Here is a 19,178-nt window from a genome sequence, read left to right as displayed (position 1 = left end):
TTAGATGGTGCTAAATGGTAGATTAAAATTGGTGGAGAAACAGAGCCGAGCCAGGAAACTGTACAATTTCCATCATCAACAAAGATGGCTAGGAGACTAGAGGCTAATATGAAGAATGGTTGCCAGAATTCTCCAATATTTAAGGGGCTACCACAAAGAAGGGGGGGGGAATGTCAACCTATTCTTTAATTCAGAGGTCCCCAACCTTTTGGGCACCAGGGACTGGTTCCATGGAGAGAGGTTTTTCCACAGACTGGAGGGGGCGTGGTTTTGTGCGCTGCCTGCATCTCGTGGATGGGGCTTTGCTTGTTGGTGCAGACCGGTTGCTGGCATGCCAAAGACCAGTACTGGTCCATGGACCAAGGGTTGGGGACCCCTGCTTTAAAGGCAAGATGACAAAGGATGGAGAATAAGATGACAAAGGATGGAAAATAATCAAGGAGAGACCCAACCTAGAACTAAGGAGAAATTTCCTGACTGGGAGAACAATTAACCAGTGGAACGACTTGCCTCCAGAAGTTGTGGGTGCTCCATCACTGGAGGTTTTTAAGACAAGATTGGAGAACCAGTTGTCTGATATGGTGTAGTGTCTCCTGCTTGAGCGGGAGATCGGACTAGAAGACCTCCAAGGTCCCTTCGAACTCTATTCTGTGATTGATGGTTGGGAACTGGAAGCCCTGAGTGTCTTATCAGTCCTTTAGAATGGCGCTTCATCATTTCAAGGAACTGTTCTTTCCTTTGAATTAAAAAGTCCTATTGTCGAAATGACTCCGTGCTTCATATTAAACCTGGTATCTTCCGGTTGATTCAGTTTGATGGACTTTTGTATATTTGCCTGCACTCTTTATCAAACCAACCCAGTTCAATGCTTTATGAAAAATCTACAGAGCTGACAAATCTAGCTGACAATTTACACTGATTCTTGGGTGACTTGTACATCCATCCTTTACATCTCAAAGTTAACCTTACATTTTTATATTCCCCACATGATGGGGAAAAAAAGAGCAATCAAGGGCCATATCACTACTTCCACATTCAGTTGGTACCTGCTAAAAATGGCCATGTCTGCAGATATTGTGAATGCTCCAACACTGGAAGTTTTTAAGAAGAGGTTGGACAACTATTTTTCTTGCCTGAGCAAGGGGTTGGACTAGAAGACCTCCAAGGTCCTTTCCAACTATTCTATTCTGTTCTGTTCTGTACTTCTCCATTGCATCTATTCTATCCTATCCTATCCTATCCTATCCTATCCTATCCTATCCTATCCTATCCTATCCTATCCTTTCCTTTCCTGTCCTGTCTTATCCTGTCCTATTCTATTCTATTCTATTCTATTCTATTCTATTCTATTCTATTCTATTCTATTCTATTCTATTCTATTCTATTCTATTCTATTCTAATAATCCATTCCCTATTCTATTCTATTCTATTCTATCCTATCCTGTCCTGTCCTGTCCTGTCCTATTCTATTCTATTCTATTCTATTCTATTCTATTCTATTCTATTCTATTCTATTCTATTCTATTCTATTCTATTCTATTCTTATAATCCATTCCCTATTCTATTCTATTCTATTCTATTCTACTATTCTATTCTATTCTATTCTATTCTATTCTATTCTATTCTATTCTATTCTTCTCCATTGCATCTATTCTATTCTATTCTATTCTGTCCTGTCCTGTCCTGTCCTGTCCTGTCCTGTCCTGTCCTGTCCTATTCTATTCTATTCTATTCTATTCTATTCTATTCTATTCTATTCTATTCTATTCTATTCTATTATTATAATCCATTCTCTATTCTATTCTATTCTACTCTACTCTACTCTACTCTACTCTACTCTACTCTACTCTACTCTACTCTAAATACATGCCAGTTTCTAAGTGCCTGAATTTTGATAATGTGATGATGGGGATGGTACAATGATTGTAAATATGAATGACAATCATAAGTCACTTTTTTCACTGCTATTGTATTTTTGAATAGTCACTGCACAAAGAGTTGCAACTCAAGGACGATCTGTAGTAAACAAACTAAGTGCATTGTTCATTAGAATTAGGAAGCACAAAGCAGTAGCTAGTATTGTAATCAGAACCAAAGCTGTACCCTCCTGGATTGGACCCCTGACCCATCCGTCTGTTGACAGAGTGATCAACCAACAGTACAAGGCAGCCCTCTAGTCTCCCAGGAGAAGGCCTTCAGAGGCAGTCCCACTGCCATCAAGACCAGCTTGGTCTCACTCTTTCTAAAATCAGCCAAGTTGATAGACAGCACCTTATCTTATAGCACAATTCTAAAATTTAATTACATGCCATGTGTTTTTTTTAAAAAAAATCCTTAGGTCTGTCCCTACTCTTCCAAGATTCAATTTTATTGCATCAAAATATTTTCAGAGGAGAACATGAAGCTCATGTTAAACCAAGAGGCTATCATGCAACACTACTACTGTATTAGGATCCCCACCCCACCCCAAAAATGTTAACATGCTGGGCTTAGGGTTAAGGTTAAGGTTTATTAAATTTATATGCCGCCCTTCTCCCTGAGGAGTCAGGGCGGGTCACAACAATAAAAAGTTAAAAGATATAAATACAAAAATTAAAAGAGGATTAAACAATATAAGAAATAACAACAATTTAAACCAATAAAAAACCAAATTTAAAAACCATGATCAGTCCAGGCCCCCTTGTTGGAATAACCAGGTCTTTAGGTCACGGCGGAAGGACCGAAGGTCAGGGGCCATCCGCAGCTCTGGGGGCTTGATTTGTTTATTCATTGCAAAAAAAATTGATTTTGGGCACAATAAACAAGTGATTTTTTAAATTGCCTATGTCCAGGAAACAATGACAAGAGTTGTACAACAGTAGAACTATATACCTATAGTATTTACGACTCTTGACCTCTGAAGTTTTTTTTTAAGAGGATGTTGGATAATAATCTCTCAAAGATGATCCCAACCTTGGCAACTTTAAGATGAGTGGACTTCAATTCCCAGAATTCCCCAGCCACCAAAAGTCAACACATTTTAAACTTGCTGAGGTTGGGAAACATTAATTGAACTGAATTTCCTGCACATTGCAAAGGGTTGGGCTAAAGATCCCTCATTGTCCATTTGTGTTTATTTATTTCTGGTCCATTAAACACTTTCTTTCTGATTCAATTATTTCTACATTGCCACATAAAATTCTGGGTAAAGCAAGTGCAGGAGGGAAGAACAAGCTTGTTGCTATCACTCATCTTCCTCATCAGAAAACAAAAAAAGAGGCTTGAACGTCCCCCACACAGATTATCAACACCCCAATTCTCTGCCTAATTATTTCAGGCTATAATTGTGTTCCTTGACTTACAATAGGAAAAATTACACATAATATGGCGGGGGTCAAGAAACCTGTGGGAACTCAAGGCTTATGGAACCAAACCAAACTAGAGATACGTAGATAATGATAATTAAGGAGTAATAAACAAAGCAGCTCATATTGGCTATGGTACATCGAACTGATTGTTGTAAGACAGGGGGTCTTCAAATTTGGCCCTTTTATGACTTGCGGACTTCAAGTCCCAGAATTCCTCAGCCAGGCAGCTGACTGAGGAATTCTGGGAGTTGAAGTCCACAAGTCATAAAAGGGCCAAGTTTGAAGGCCCCTGTTCTAAGAGATGGGACAGAAAACAGAAGTAAGGACAACAGAACGGATCAGCTGCAATCCTCAAGAGCACAATTTCTTCCCCGTCTGTCTCTTTGGAAGAAAATGGATCTATATCCACGTGAAAAATATTAGTCTTTTAAACATTTTTTGATCCCTTTTTTCATCCATTTTTTCATTTCCAAATCAACATTCATAAATGAGATGTTTTGCCACTTCACTGAATGTCATTTTCTTCTTAAATGTCTCTTCAAACAGCCGGTTCTGTTTGGGAGTGAAGTGATTCTTCCAATCGCCAACGGTACCTAGGAAACGGTTAGAAATAAGGAAGGGTAGTTGAAGTCCGAGACGAAACCCACAGGTCTTAAAGTTGCCAAGGCCGGACACCCCCAGATTCAAATCAACAAAATGCAGCATCCCACCGAGCAGAGGGGGGAATCTCAGCAGATTGACAGGCCAGATTAACAATTGGCAAAAGCAGCTTCATTCATTTCCTCGTAGTTGTAATTCTAAAACCTGTGGCCCATTCCAGGCGGATGTTTGAATGCTGGAGATGGTCAGAAAGCGGGATATTGAGTTGAGCATTGCTCAGCAAAAGATGTGATGGGGTTAATTGGAGGAACATTTGTGCGAATGTCTGTGGAGATTCTCAGTCATCTACATAGTGGTCCCAAAGATGCTTTTTCAGGAGGCAACTGGACTTTCTTGTTTTCTCCTTGAAGACGTTTCACTTCTCCTCCGAGAAGCTTCTTCAGCTCTGACTGGATGGTGGGGAATGGAAGGATTTATACTCCTGGCTGTTTAAATATGCAAATGGCCAGCTGTCTGTAAGGAGTATAAATCCTTCCATTCCCCCGTTTGTGCAAGTGGCATGAGCTGGCGCCTTGTGCATGTGCAAATGGCCACACGCACCCACAGCAGCCAGCAGCCCCATTCACGCATGCACAAATGGGCCGCACAACCCGCCCAGCACTAGCGGACTTGTTTGCACATGCGCAAATGGGCTGCACACACCCACCCGGTGCTAGCAGCCCCATTCAGGGCCACGGGCGCTAGTGCAAGTGGGAATGCGCGCCCACGCGTGTGCGCACCAGCCAGCCATTTCCGTGACCCACTGGCCAAAAGCCCGCAGCCTGGTCCCGGGGACCCCTTGACCCCTAGTCTAGATTGTCAGGGTGACAATTTCACCATGATGCTTTGGCATCTTGCCTGGAATAGAATAGATAGAGCTGTAAAGGACATTGGAGATGATGATGATGATGATGATGATGATGATGATGATGATGATGATAATAATAATAATAATAATAATAATAATAATAATAATAATAATATGCATTGGAAGATCTGCAAGAAATATAAGCAAGAACTGGTGGGATCATAAAATAGAGAAAGTCATAGAAAATGATAAAGTTAAACTGCTCTGGGACTTCAGAATTCAAACAGACAAGCACCTGCAACATAACACCCTGGACTTAACAATTGTCGATAAGAAAGACAAAAAAGTCTGGATAGTGGATGTGGCAGTGCCTGGAGACAGCAGAATAGACGAGAAAGAACTGGAGAAGATAACAAAATACAAAAACCTACAAATAGAAATAGAAAGACTGTGGCAAAGGCAAGCAAGGGTAGTATCAATAGTAATAGGCGCCTTGGGAGAAATCCCAAAATAACTGGAGCACCACTTGAACACCATTGGCATTGACAAATTCGCCATTAGTCAATTGCAAAAGGCGGCCTCACTAGGAACTGCTTCCATCCTGCGACGAGATCTGTAATACCACCAAACATCCACATCTGCCTATCCCAGGTCCTTGGTAAGGACTCGATAGGTAGACAAAAATGCCAAATCCAGTCTGAACATCTGGCTAACTGTGCAATGATCAATAATAATAATAATAATAATAATAATAATAATAATAATAATAATAATAATAATAATAATAACAACAACAACAACAACAACAACAACAATAACAATAAGCTGTGAATGCTCCAACACTGGAAGTTTTTAAGAAGAGACTGGAAAGCCATTTGTCTGAAATGGTATGGGGTTTCCTGCCTGAGCAGGGGGTTGGACTAGATGACCTCCAAGGTCCCTTCCAACTTCTTATTATTATTATTATTATTATTATTATTATTATTATTATTATTATTATTATTATTTATTTCTCATCCCTTGAAAACAACAGAACAAACAACCTGTGTATCCACAGCCCTGTGGAGAGAAATGTATCTAGACTCTGATTAGTTCCAGATAAGCCCAGCAACTTTGTCCTGTGATGCTAGCTGCCTTAGGGAGATTTACGGGCAGCTGGGAGGAAGGGAAAGCCCAGAAGCACAGCTCAGAAAAGACACATAAACACTTTGGTTGTGACCTGAGCTGGAAGAACGCAGTACTTGTAGTAAATGAAACAAAAACATGTCCAGACGACAATATTTTTATCGCTTTGAGAGCTAAGGGTATGGAGCGATAAAGAATTGGGGATATGTTTACAAGTAGAAAATGCGCTCTTTAGACGTTTCAGAGATAAGAAAACGGATCTACATCAGGGATATGTCCAAGCACTAGGACACTAGCTGATTCATGAAACATACAGTATATTTTATTTTACAATAAAAATAGTCCTGGCCTACATGGCATTGATTTTTTTTAAAATTTTCTTTTTGGCCTGGTCTACTTCGGTTGAGATGTACCTTCTAAATCAGTGGTTCTCAACCTTTTCTTCACCATGGACCCACTTTAAATACCTTTTGTGGCCACGGAACTCCAAGACTTAACCATAACATTTTTTTCCAAGCCTTCGCCGACCCCCTGCGATAAATCACGCCCCCCCACACACGGGTCCGCAGACCACAGGTTGAGAACCGCTGTTCCAAACGATTTAGACCAGCCCTCAAGGGAGACATTTCAATAGGTTCACCCCTCAAATTACCTTTTCGGAATATCAATTTCCGGTTGGAAGTGAGTACACAGACCGTGTGGCTTTGATCCGAGTTTTCCTTTTCTGTGTTGGTTTTCATCTCGTTGAAGGAAGCCCTTTTGCAAATTTCATAGATCTGGCTCTCACTGGGGTTGAGCCCTAGGAAGGCGCTTAATTTCCTCACCACCTTCGGGAGATCCTGAACGTGTAAAACAACAGAGAAAAAGAAATGTTCTGTAATGTTTTCGTTCTGTGTTTATTCCCTCCCACTGAAATGGAAGGAGTAGGAATCCCTGCAGATTTTACTCTGCTGGTCATTGCCATCTCTCTCTCTCTCTCTCTCTCTCTCTCTCTCTCTCTGTGTGTGTGTGTGTGTGTGTGTGTGTTTGTGTATGTGTGTGCTCATCTCCATTTCAAGGCCATTGAGCCCGTGCAGTCTGAAGACATTTCCACGGTCATGCAGTGAGCATGACGTTATGGAAGTGCTATTACCTTCCCACCGAAGTGGTACCTATTTATCTACTCGCATTTGCATGCTTTCTAACTGCTAAGTTGTAGGGAGCTGGGGCGAAGAGCTCACCCCTTGCGTGACGCTTGGCTCTCGAACGTGGGCTGTCGGCATTCCTGCTGACAAGCCCAGTGTCTTAACCACTGAGCCACCGGGCCACACAGTGGAAGGAGTGAATGTATAAAACCAGGCAAAATTTTCAAAGGATTCCTCCCCCTCCCCCTGAATCTTTGCCCAAAGAGCTCAAGTCTTAAAACATATTTACTGGAAGACAGATCTCATTCTGCTCTCCCAGTAGAGCAGCTGTCCTCAATGTTTAGTTTAGTTTAGTTTATTAAATTTTTATACCGCCCTTCTCCCGAAGGACTCAGGGCGGTGAACAGGGCATATAATAAAAATACAGAAATACAAAAGTTAAGAAAAAATTAAATTATTGCCCAAGTAAAACAGTAAAAATATACAAATATTAAAACCCTAAGTTAACTCCCCATCAGGCCAGGCCAGCTTGTTCAAATAAATGGGTCTTTAACCCGCGCCAGAAGGCGCGGAGATCCGGTGCCATCCGGAGCTCAACCGGCAGTTGATTCCACAAAGCCGGGGCATACAATGTCCCAAGTGGATTGGAGTGCAAATCTGAGGATTCCCAAGCATCCTCATAATCCAACATATCTGGAGTAAATTAAGTTTTTCCAACTGATGGCCGTGGGGAAAAAATAATTCCCTACCTTTCCCTTTGACTGCAATTTGTATTGCAGTTGCTTTTCCATTTACAATCCCATGCAGATCAAATTAGCATAGTAGGCATCAATACATTTATATAGAAATATAAATGTACTGGAAAAGATTTCCCTGTCCAGTCATGTCCAACTCTGGTGGGCGGTACCCATCTCCATTTCTTAAGCCAAGGGAGCCAACTATATGCCAAAGGCACACAGAACGCTGTTACCCTCCCAACAAAGTGGTACCTATTTATCTACTTGCATTTGCATGCTTTCGAACTGCTAGGTGGAGAGGAGCTGGAGCAAGGGACGGGAGCTCACCCTGTCGTGCAGCGCTCAGGTCTCGAACCTTTCCAGCTGACAAGCTCAGAGTCTTTAACCACTGAGCCATGACACCCCCATGCAGAAACATACTGTTGCATTTTGGTTTGCCAAATTTATTTTTGCTTTTCAGAGGTCTTTCAAAAACGAAGAGAGATTTGAGTGCACTTCATGGAGAAAGGTCACATTCTTGCCCTTAGTTCATGGCCAAATGTTCTGTGGCAATGATCTGGTTTAATCACATAGCCTTTCTCCAGGCATCTACAGCTGTTTGGGCTTCTTAATTTCACAGAAAGACAGCGGGTGAAAATTCCTCCTATTGCTCCGTTTCAGACTGAGAAGGGTGGATAATCAAAAAAAGACGTCAGGGTGACGGGAGAGGCTCAACAGGAAAGAGCAACATCCACCCTCGCTTTCTTTCTCTTCTCCCACAATAAACCCTGCTTTACAACATCGCAAGAAACTCCCAAGCAACGTGAGGAGAATAAAGAAGTCCTTGGTGGTCTCTGAGCTTGTTTGTTTACTTGCAGACGTTTTGTTACCAAGCTAGGTAACATCATCAGCACTAATTTGGATAATGAAACGTCTGCAAAGAAAACAACTAAGCTCAAAGAGCGTCAAGGATCCCTCATTTCAACACCCAGTACAAATATTCTCCTTTATTAGTGGGAGAAAAGGTAGGAAAAACGGAAGCCTCTTTGAAGGAAGAAGAAGAAGAAGAAGAAGAAGAAAAAGAAGAAGAAGATGAAGAAGAAGAAGAAGAAGAAGAAGAAGAAGAAGAAGAAGAAGAAGAAGAAGAAGAAGAAGAAGAAGAAGAAGAAGAAGAGGAAGAGGAAGAGGAAGAAGAAGAAGAAGAAGAAGAAGAAGAAGAAGAAGAAGAAGAAGAAGAAGAAGAAGAAGAAGAAGAAGAAGAAGAAGAAGAAGAAGAAGAAGAAGAAGAAGAAGAAATCTGAGAAACTGCAAGAGGGATTATAGTGTATTTACAGGGAGTCTGGAAAGACAGGCGGATTTCAGTACTTTTCCATGCCTAAGCAGAACGGTGTACATAGGACTTTTTCTCCAGAGGACATAATCCATTATCTTATCTTATCCTACAAGAACATGGAATCTAACTCACCTCACGGTGTTGTTGTCAGAATGAATTACTGATCTACAGAATCTACAGAATAGATTACTCTTTCCTAGTCAGGAAAGGCTTTATAGTTTGTTTGTTTTTTTAGAAAAACAGTTGGCCTAGTGCAGGGATAGGCAACCTTGGCTCTTTTATGACTGGTGGACTTCAACTCCCAGAATTCCTGAGCCAGCCACGCTGAGGGGAAAGGAAGAGGTTTCCAAGCTGAGCCATGCTGGATCAGGAATTCTGGGAGTTGAAGTCCACGAGTCATAAAAGAGCCAAGGTTGACTACCCCTGGCCTAGTGGTTAAGGCAGCAGGGCAGAAGACAGGAGACAATAAGTTCTAGTTCTGTATTTCTTCAGCATGAAAGCTGTCTGAGAAACTATGAGTTCTAGTCCCACCTTAGCCATGAAAGCCAGCTAAGTAACTTTGGGCCAGTCACTCTTTCTCTCAACCCGGCCCACCTCACAGGGTTGTTGCTGTGAGGAAAATCAGAGGAGGAAGGGGGTGTCAGGTATGTTTGCTATTCTGAGTTACTTATCGAGGAGTAAAGGCTGGGTAAAAAAAATTCTAATGAAACAAATAAACAAGTAAGTACTAAGTAAGTAAGTAAGTAAGTAAGTAAGTAAATAAATAAGTAAATAAATAAATAAATAAATAAATAAATAAATAAATAAATAAATAAATAAATAAATAAATAAATATTTATAGAGCCTTGGTGGAGCAGTGGGTTAATGCCTCCTTAAGTAACACCAGCTGCCTGCAATTATTGCAGGTTCGAGTCCTACCAGGCTCAAGGTTGACTCATCCTTCCATCCTTCCGAGGTAGGTAAAATGAGGACCCAGATTGTTGGGGGCAATTAAGCTGACTTTGTAATAATGCCACTTGGGGGGCCCCCGAAGCCCTAATAAGCAGACATATACATAGAATGAAGGCTATTGCTAAGCACATTTGATTTGTGCTTAGATTGTAAGCTGCCCTGAGTCTTCGGAGAAGGGCGGGATATAAATGGGATTAAAAAAAAATAGATTCCTTAACACACAAACACGCATGCATGCACACACACAATCATACACAGAGAGAAAAGGGAGTCAAGCTATTCTTCAAAGCCCCTGAAGGCAGGACAAGAAGCAACGGATGGAAACTAACCAAAGAGAGAAGCAACCTAGAACTAAGGAGAAACTTCCTGACCGTGAGAACAATTAACCAGTGGAACAACCTGCCTCCAGAAGTGGTGAATGCTCCAACACTGTTTTTAAAAAGAGACTGGACAGCGACTTGTCTGAAATGGTATAGGCCAGGGTTTCCTGCCTGAGCAGGGGGTTGGACTAGATGACCTCCAAGGTCCCTTCCAACATCATCATCATCATCATCATCATCATCATCATCATTATTATTATTATTATTATTATTATTATTATTATTATTATTATTATTATTAGATAAAGAGAATATGCAAAAAAAACCACCCCTACCATTCTGGAGATCAAAGAATCAAATTTTGAAACAATTCTCCAATAGCTGAATCTCTGATTTCCTAGAAGAGTAGGTTTTGCACATCCCAATGGATAGGAATACATGCAAGACATATATGTAAGTAAGTGTGTGTCCAGTTAGGAGCAGGGTGGCCATAAAAAAAAAGCAAATAAACCTACCATTTTTGTAAAGGTAGGAGGACTCTTAACATTCATCAATCTGATGCCTTTGTGCTGAACTACAGTACCAAAACTCCCTGGCCAGATGGCTGTGCGATGACAGGAAGTTATTGGAAGCAATATCATGATCAGCAAAAGAAAAATAAGATGGAACGAAACGCTTTGGCATCTGCCTCCTTCATCTGTTCCGTAGCAAGAAATGGATGCCAATTTACCTTTTTCATGTCTTCGTAGAACAAGAACAGGATGTTTTTCTCATGCAAGTGTTTTTCCCAGCTTAAAACATGGTCGAACCAGGATCCACAGACAACTGTTTTTTTAAAAAAAACAAAACAAAACCCGACATTTGCATTACTACTTGAACAGTCAGGAAGTTGGCATTTGCAACTTCACAATAATTGATTTTTGTTAGGAAAGCTGAATATTGAGACAGGAGTCAAAATATTCCAACAGGTTAGATATCCAAGCTTTCCCACAATCGTGATCTCTGTTTTATTATGGCTTACTGAATAAGACGTTAGCCGAATTCACACAAAACAAACCACTTTATGGATTAGCATAGTATTCTGAGATAATTTTTAAGAACATAATTTTCCCCCACCAATCACAATTGTAGTTTCTCCCATCTTAAGATACCTTTTTTAAATTTATTGCCCCATCTTAATATATTTTGAATAAAATACAATTCATATTTGTCATAATGATACCCAGATATATTTTTTCTTCCTTTAAAGCTATTCTATTCCTTAATTCTGTTTGATCTTCTACATTCGTGTTTTTTGCTCACATCTTCCTTTTCTGTTTGTTGATCTTAAAACCTGCTAATGCACCAAATTCTTCTAGTTTTTTCATCAATGTAAATGATAATTAATAATAAAATGGTCATCCCTATCTTGTCCTTTTTTGGGATCTCACAAGGCTTTGTGAAATCTCCATTAACAATTATTTGTGATTTCTCTGAAGTATAAGTCAATCTTACCCATTTTATAAAGTTCTATCCAAAATGTATATCCTGCAAAACCTTGAACGTGAAAGCACAATGCAAATTTTCAAAGGCCTTCTCTAAGAAAATCAAGGCAGCTTGCTTTTTATGATGTTGCTCCAAATGCTCCAAAATATTCTTAACTATCTAAAATAACTAAGATTGCCCTTTAACTGCCTTTTAAGTTAAAACCAGCATTGATCCTTTTGAGTAAATTCTTGCCAAAATGAATAGAGCTATTAAATAAATTGAATATTGTATCCTTCTTCTCACCCCTTCCCCTTCCTCCTCAAATCACCACACCACTTTGTTTACTTCCCTTAATAACATCAGTTCTACTTATTTCTTGGCTGATCTTTGGATTGTCCATTTTTACAGCCATGTAGTAAATCAGCCTGAACAGTATTAGGATAACAAAATCCTTCCACTGTTGACCTCGACAAGGAATTCAAATGACTGGCCAAGTCCTATAGCCTTTGTGATTTGGATCTGACAGTGCAGAATAGCCAAGTCAGTTACAAGGCAGAAGGTGTTAAAACCTGCTTAAGAAATACAAGCCCAAAGTACCTGGGCATGAGAATGACAATGACAATGATAACAATACAAAAAAAAGATGTTGAGACTCTAGAAAGAATGCAGAAAAGAGCAACAAAGATGATTAGGGGGCTGGAGGCGAAAACATAGATGAACGATTGAATGAACCAGATATGCCCTAGCCTAATGAAGAGAAGGACGAGGGGTGATATGATAGCAGTCTTCCAATATCTCAGGGGCTGCCCCAAAGAAGACGCAGTCAAGCTATTCTCCAAACCGCCTGAGGGTAGGACAAGAAGCAACGGATGGAAACTAACCAAGGAGAGAAGCAACCTAGAACTAAGAAGAAATTTCCTGACAGCAAGAACAATCAATCAGTGGAACAACCTGTCTCCAGAAGTTGTGGATGTTCCATCACTGGAGGCTTTTAAGAAGAGATTGACAGCCATTTGTCTGAAATGGTATAGGGCTTCCTGGTTGAGCAGTGGGTTGGACTAGAAGGCCTCCAAGGTCCCTTCCAACTCTGTTATTGTGTATTCTTATAGCCACAGACTAAGAAACCAAGGTAACACTAGGAAGGTGATATTATCACGGCACACGGCTTTGTTGGAAAATTGCATTATTAGGAATTATCAAGAACAGTCCAAGGTCAAGGACTCACTACTAGTCTCCATGCCCTTTCACAGTCCTCTGTGACAGATGCCCTCTCTTAACAGGCCAAGAAGAAAAGGCAGTGTCTTCCATTGCTTGATCCTCTTTCTTTGGGCAGTAGCATAAATTAGATACAGAGGAAGAAAGCAAGTAATTGGTCAGTGGAGACTGTTATGCACTGCTTGCACTGCACTGCACTGTGATGCGCTGTATGCATTGCTCTGCTCAGCACTGCACTGCATTCACATTGCATTTACCTGCCTCCTTTTTGAGGAGACTGGTGTGGAAGGTGTCCCTTATCTTTTCCTCACCACAAATCTTTGTGGGGAGTCAAACTGAGAGGCAAGGACCGCTTCAAAGTGATCTCTGCACTTAGTTGAGGTGGTTGGATATCCGTGGTCCCTTCACTGCTACACAATTCACCTAGAGGATGGCCCAGGACAGAGGCAGGTAACCCTGTCTCTTTTATGACCCGTGGACTTCAACTCCCAGAATTCCTGAGCCAGCCATGCTGAGGGAAAAGGGAGAGGTTTCCAAGCTGAGCCATGCTGGCTCAGGAATTCTGGGAGTTGAAGTCCACAAGTCATAAAAGAGCCAAGGTTGCCTACCCCTGGCCCAGGAAAACCACCTTCCGGGAATATGAAGAGGGCCCACCACTTGAGATTGGACGAGGTGTCCTCCTTATACCCAACTAATGGCAGCACCCCACCACTTGGCCTCTGGCTATCACCATTCTACTCATGCTGTAAGTAGGATATTTCTATGGTGAGTTCCATGTGCAGGAAACTGCTGCAGTCAACTCTACTGCATTGTTCTTCAGATGCCTGGCCAAGCCACTTGACAGCTACCCATGAAGGGTGGGCATTGTAAAAAGCAACTACCAGAAATGTCAGATTACAAAGCCAGCAGCTGGTGGCCGGGCCTCATTTCTCCACTAATCCTGGACTATGCCACTCTGCAATCCATTCAGGAGTTATTTTCTCTTAGAAGAGAGGTCCCCAACCTTTTGGGCACCAGGGACTGGTTCCGTGGAAAGAGGTTTTCCGCGGACCAGAGGGTGTGTGGTTTTGTGTGCTGCCTGCATCCCGTGAATGGGGCTTTGCTTGTTTGTGCAGACCAGTTGCTGGCATGCTGCAGCCCGGTACTGGGTTGGAGACCCCTGTCTTAGAAGACAGAATAGTAAACAAACAAACAGACAAACCCTGGTGAATAATTGTCCCTGCTGTGGCCACAGAATTTTGCCAGGATTTAAGGAATCCCAACTCAGTCCAATTAGTGACTTACCATCTCTGATTGCCAATAGCAAGAGTTTGTTTCATAGGAAACACCCATCTGTGGATACTATGAGTGATAAAGTGTAAAAAACATAGTATAAAAAACGGCCTTACTGGATCTGATCAAGGACCACCTTAGTCCAGCATTTTGTTTCTCACGGTGGCCAACAAATTGCCCCTAGGGTGCTCACAATAAGGAGATGAAGTCATGGTGTCTGTTTATATAAAGTTCCACACAGAGCGAAGAAAGAGTACAGTCACCATGTGCTTTACTGCTCAACTATTTATCTTTAACAGGAAATAGGAAATTCTACTCAGAACAAAAGAGCATAGAGTATTTACCATAGATCCAAACTTGTAAATACTGTTTGGATCTATGGCATGGGTGTGAAACTCGCCGCGTCATGTAACATGTTGTGACATATCGCAACTTTTTTTTCCATTGCTGGAGCTGGGGTGGGCATGGCCTCTGTATGATGCAACCGGCCCACAGGGCAGCAGTTTGACACCCCTGATCTATGGTATCCAATACTGCCATCTACTGGCTGAATACTACTATGGTTGTTACATAGAAATACATTCCAACAATGAATAGAATAGAATAGAGCTCCAAGGGACCTTGGAGGTCTTCTAGTCCAGCCCCCTGCTCAAACAGGAGGACCTACCATCTCAGACAGGTGATTGTACAGTCTCTTTTTAAAAACTTCCAGCGATGGAGCGCCCACTGTTTGATTGTCCTCATTGTCAGTCAGTTAATTGCTTCTCTCTTTGATCAGTTTCCAACCATTGTTTCTCATCCTTCCCTCTGGTGCTCTGGTGAACAACCTGCCCCCCCTCTGCCTTGTGGCAGCCCCTCAGATGCTGAAACACTGCTATCATGTCTCCCCTATTTCTTCTTTTCTTTAAACTGGCCAAGTTCCACAGCCATTCTTCCTACGTTTTGGTCTCCAGGCCTTTGATCATCTCAGTTGCTCTTCTCTGAATTTTTTCCAGAATTCCAACAAGATCTTTCCTCCATGAATTCTAAATCAACCCAGTTAGTGCCTTCCGATCACAAATTCCTTGCTTGAATTGTTTAGTGTGTCAAGGATTCTCTTCTGTCTATTCTAAATCTTGTTCCAACCAGTTTCAATCAATCCCTTTCCTTATAATTGGAAGAGAATAAACCAGTTTTGAAAGCAGAGATTCACTCTGCCAACAAAAGTGCGTATAGTCAAGGCAAAGGTCTTTCCAGTTGCAATGTGTGGCTGTGAAAGTTGGACCATAAGAAAGGTGGAGTGCCAAAGAATTGTGGTCTTTGAACTATGGTGCTAGAGAAGACTCCTGCGAGTCCCTTGGACTGCAAGGCAATCAAACCGGTGAGTCCTAGAGGAGATCAACCTTGATTGCTTTTTAGAAGGCAAGATCCTGAAGCTGAAACTCAAATACTTTGGCCACCTCATGAGAAGGAAGGACTGACTGGAGAAGAGCCTAATGCTGGGAAAGGTTGAGGGCAAGAGAAGAAGGGGACGACAGAGAATGAGGTGGCTGGATGGAGTCACTGAAGCAGTAGGCGTGAGCTGAAATGGACTCCAGAAGATGGTAGAGGACAGGAAGGCCTGGAGGAATGTTGTCCGTGGGGTCGTGATGGGTTGGACACGACTTTGCATATAACAACAACAACAATAACAAACCAGTTTCTCCTGTCCACTTTCTCCATCCCTTGAAGACAGGACACTTTTTGTAGCTGATGAACGTATTAGCCAAGTCAGGATGATTAAACTTTGCTGCTGCCCTCCTGGTGAATTGAAGTCAACACATTACCAGTGAACATAGCCACAGTTTAATCTTACCATCTCCTTTTAAGAACATCTCCAGGAAACTCGGCCAAGAATCTATGGTGGGAAGATTTGGGTTCTCTTGATAGTAATGGAACATGGATACAGCGATATCCTTGGGATTTCTGACTATATAAATGGCCTACAAAATAGATACAGAATGTTATAATGGACCTCAAGAGCTGGATTCATCCAGAACTCTAGCATCCGCATTTACCCAACATCCTAAATTTGCTTACTTTCTAATGTGGGGTTTGATTGGGAACGGGCAGGTTGTTCAACCTGCTTATGTTGATTAATATTAAAGTTTGTAAAGAAAACGATCCAGCAGAAGGCCGCTGTTTGTTGTTGGGCAGCGTTGCATTAACCCATCCAGTTGATGGTTGAATAAAATGTGTGATTACATTGTGTGAACCCAGGACATTTGGGATCTAGGCTAAACCCCCTGGGTGAGTCAATACACTGCATTCCCAAGAATTTAAGTGCAATGATTTTATTTATTTTTTTAACCTTGCAATGCTTGACCCTGAATGTTGGTGGAAGCAGGTTGCTGTCCAAGTGGGTTGGGATGATCCTTTTGCAGGAAAGGCGATTCAGTTGATCCAGTTTGGAAAGGTCTCCAAATTCAATCGGAGAAGTCAAAGTCACTTTGGATGCATAGATGTGGGTAAGGATTTCCGCCAGCCAATGGGTTCCTAACAGGGAAGACAAGGGAAAGAGGCACAGGATTGGCAGAGTGTCAAACCAGGGTAGGACAGAGGTTATGTGAAAGCAGGCTTAGAAGAAGCAGACCACCTTCTGGCCAGCGAGAAGAAAATAATGCAAAGGATAGACAGATGAATGTTCTAGAGGTAGATACAGACGCATGAATTCATTGCACTACAGGTAATCCTTGACTTATGACTTGATCACTTAGCGACAGTTCAAAGTTAACAACAGACCCCTGAAAAGCTATGTACGACCCAGTTTTGAAGTATTAACATGGCCCCTCCTCCCATCCTCCCACATGACCACTGTAGGAGAAGGAATGACAAAATGTGGGGGCGGAGTTAAAAGAGGGATCAGCCTAGAATCTCTACGTAGCTACAAGTGAACTAAGTCCAATCCCCCCTTGAATTCTATTGACTCTTATTTAACTTCAAGCAGGTACTGACATTAGTTGAGAAGATTCTTGTGCATAGGCATGAATAGCAATCAATCAATTTAATTGGACTTTCATGTTGGGACCTGATCTTTTGTGCCTAACATCTGCATTTCGGGTGCTCAGCAACCAACCTGTATTTACAGCCATTTGCAGTGCCTGATGGTTACATGACCACTGTTTATAACATTTTTACCAGAGCCCAGTGTTTACTTCCAGTTTCTGGAATGTTCAAAAGACGCTCCATGTTCTTGACTGCCAAACCACAAATTAACCTGCTTTTTTCTGTTTTTTGCACAATATCCAGTAGTCCCAAAATCTCACCAATTGGGTTGGATTCACATGACCTTCATTCACAAGCCCTTGAAAACCAACAACCTAACTAATATTTAAAAAACCAACATAGTTTAGTTTATTGTGAGCGTGAATGCAGTTCTCAAGCCTTTAACATGGTTTTGTTTCATTCATTCATTCACCTTCCTCATGATGCAGAATGTCTAACCCGGCTTTCGACAAGCATTGAATGAATTCAGCCCTCCTCTTGCATTGCAATCCTTTCTAATTCATTTAACTAAATGACAAATTCTCTTTCACCCAAATTCCAAACAAACCTTACCAGATTTTGGGTAGGAAACCAACAGAATATCATCTTCTCTAGCATCAAATGAAACCAAAGAATTTAAAAGTTCCAGTGAGGATCTTGTAGTAAACCTGATGCCGTTGAAAGTATGTATGAGATCTTCTTCGTTCCACGACATTTGCACTTTAATCAGAGGCTACCACTGTGAAGAGACAGTTGAAAAGCTCCTTGCAGACCAGATGTTTATGACTGATCAGGGAGCATCAGAAAACACATATTTATGCACTTTGGACAATCTTTTAAAAGTATTTGGAAGATTATCTTTATGGATTACTATACCTGTAAAGCAATATAAAGGTTATCCAGATAAGCCACCCTTGCAAAAACAAATAAACCAAGAAATTTGGTTCACACGATGCCTTGCCTCTGGAGATAAGGAAGCCAGACAACCCACAAGTGAAAAAAAAAATAAATCTCCAGTCTTGTAATTCAAGCAAGGTGTGCAGGGAACTCATTAACAAAGGGTGACCTTAGAGCAAGGGCTGTGTCAATTCAGGAGTTGAGTTCCTAATGAACCAGTACAGCACGTGAGTGTAAAAACTATCCTGTGTCAGGTTGGAAAATTCCATCGCTGGAGAGCTGATAAACGGATGGGAATATATACCGCCTCCTTTACAGCCCTCTCTAAGCAGTTTACAGAGGCAGAACATTGTCCCCAACAATCTGGGTCCTCATTTTACCGACCTCGGAAGGAAGGAAGACTCAGTCTACCTTGAGCGGTTCAGAATCAAACTCCTGACAGTGGGCAGAGTGAGCCTTCAATGCTGCATTTTAACCACTGCACCACCACGGTTCTAATGCTCGGGATCCCTTGCGAAAGACACCAACTTGGTCCCAGAATTTTAGAATCCTTAAAAAAAATGCATCACCTCTTAACAATTTGTTTCCCTCATTCTAGAAATATGAGTAGTAGCTAAAACATTTTAAAAAAAACAAAACAAAACACCATGAGACCATTTTTTTTTCTACTGTTCTTCTTCCAGGAAGTTGCAAGGGGGTAGTTCCCTGAGAGAGGCACACCTACTTAAGGGCTGCTGGGGGCTGGTTGGTGATAGCATGGGGTCTCCAGAATGGGGGGGGATATGTCTGGGCCCATTTGGGGGAATGACCAATGCAAACTCGACCTGTTACATGGTGTGGGCTATCTCACAATGCAAATTCAAAAGGCGAAGCTTGCATGATGATGTCATAATGCATATTTTATCAGGGTGACATCATTGTGGGAAAAGACAGGCGCCCTTTAACATGGATGAACAACACC

The 19,178-nt window shown here is 41.6% G+C and overlaps 1 protein-coding gene across 1 annotated transcript; it reads right to left on the bottom strand.

Moving 5' to 3' along the window:
- Positions 1–3,821: 3,821 nt before the first annotated feature.
- LOC310641965 (sulfotransferase 6B1-like) lies at positions 3,822–18,035 on the bottom strand (the record flags this gene model as incomplete). The annotated part of the gene is made up of 6 exons (XM_083365343.1): positions 3,822–3,940; positions 6,572–6,758; positions 11,094–11,188; positions 16,152–16,278; positions 16,647–16,831; positions 17,894–18,035. The coding sequence occupies 6 exons, from the start codon at positions 18,033–18,035 to the stop codon at positions 3,822–3,824; spliced, it is 855 nt and encodes a 284-aa protein (XP_083221469.1).
- Positions 18,036–19,178: the final 1,143 nt, after the last annotated feature.

This window comes from Vipera ursinii, assembly GCF_947247035.1.
Source record: "Vipera ursinii genome assembly, chromosome: 6".
NCBI classification, from domain to species: domain Eukaryota; kingdom Metazoa; phylum Chordata; class Lepidosauria; order Squamata; family Viperidae; genus Vipera; species Vipera ursinii.
Note: the sequence above shows the minus strand (reverse complement) of the source record. Positions and strands in the feature narration are given on the sequence as shown.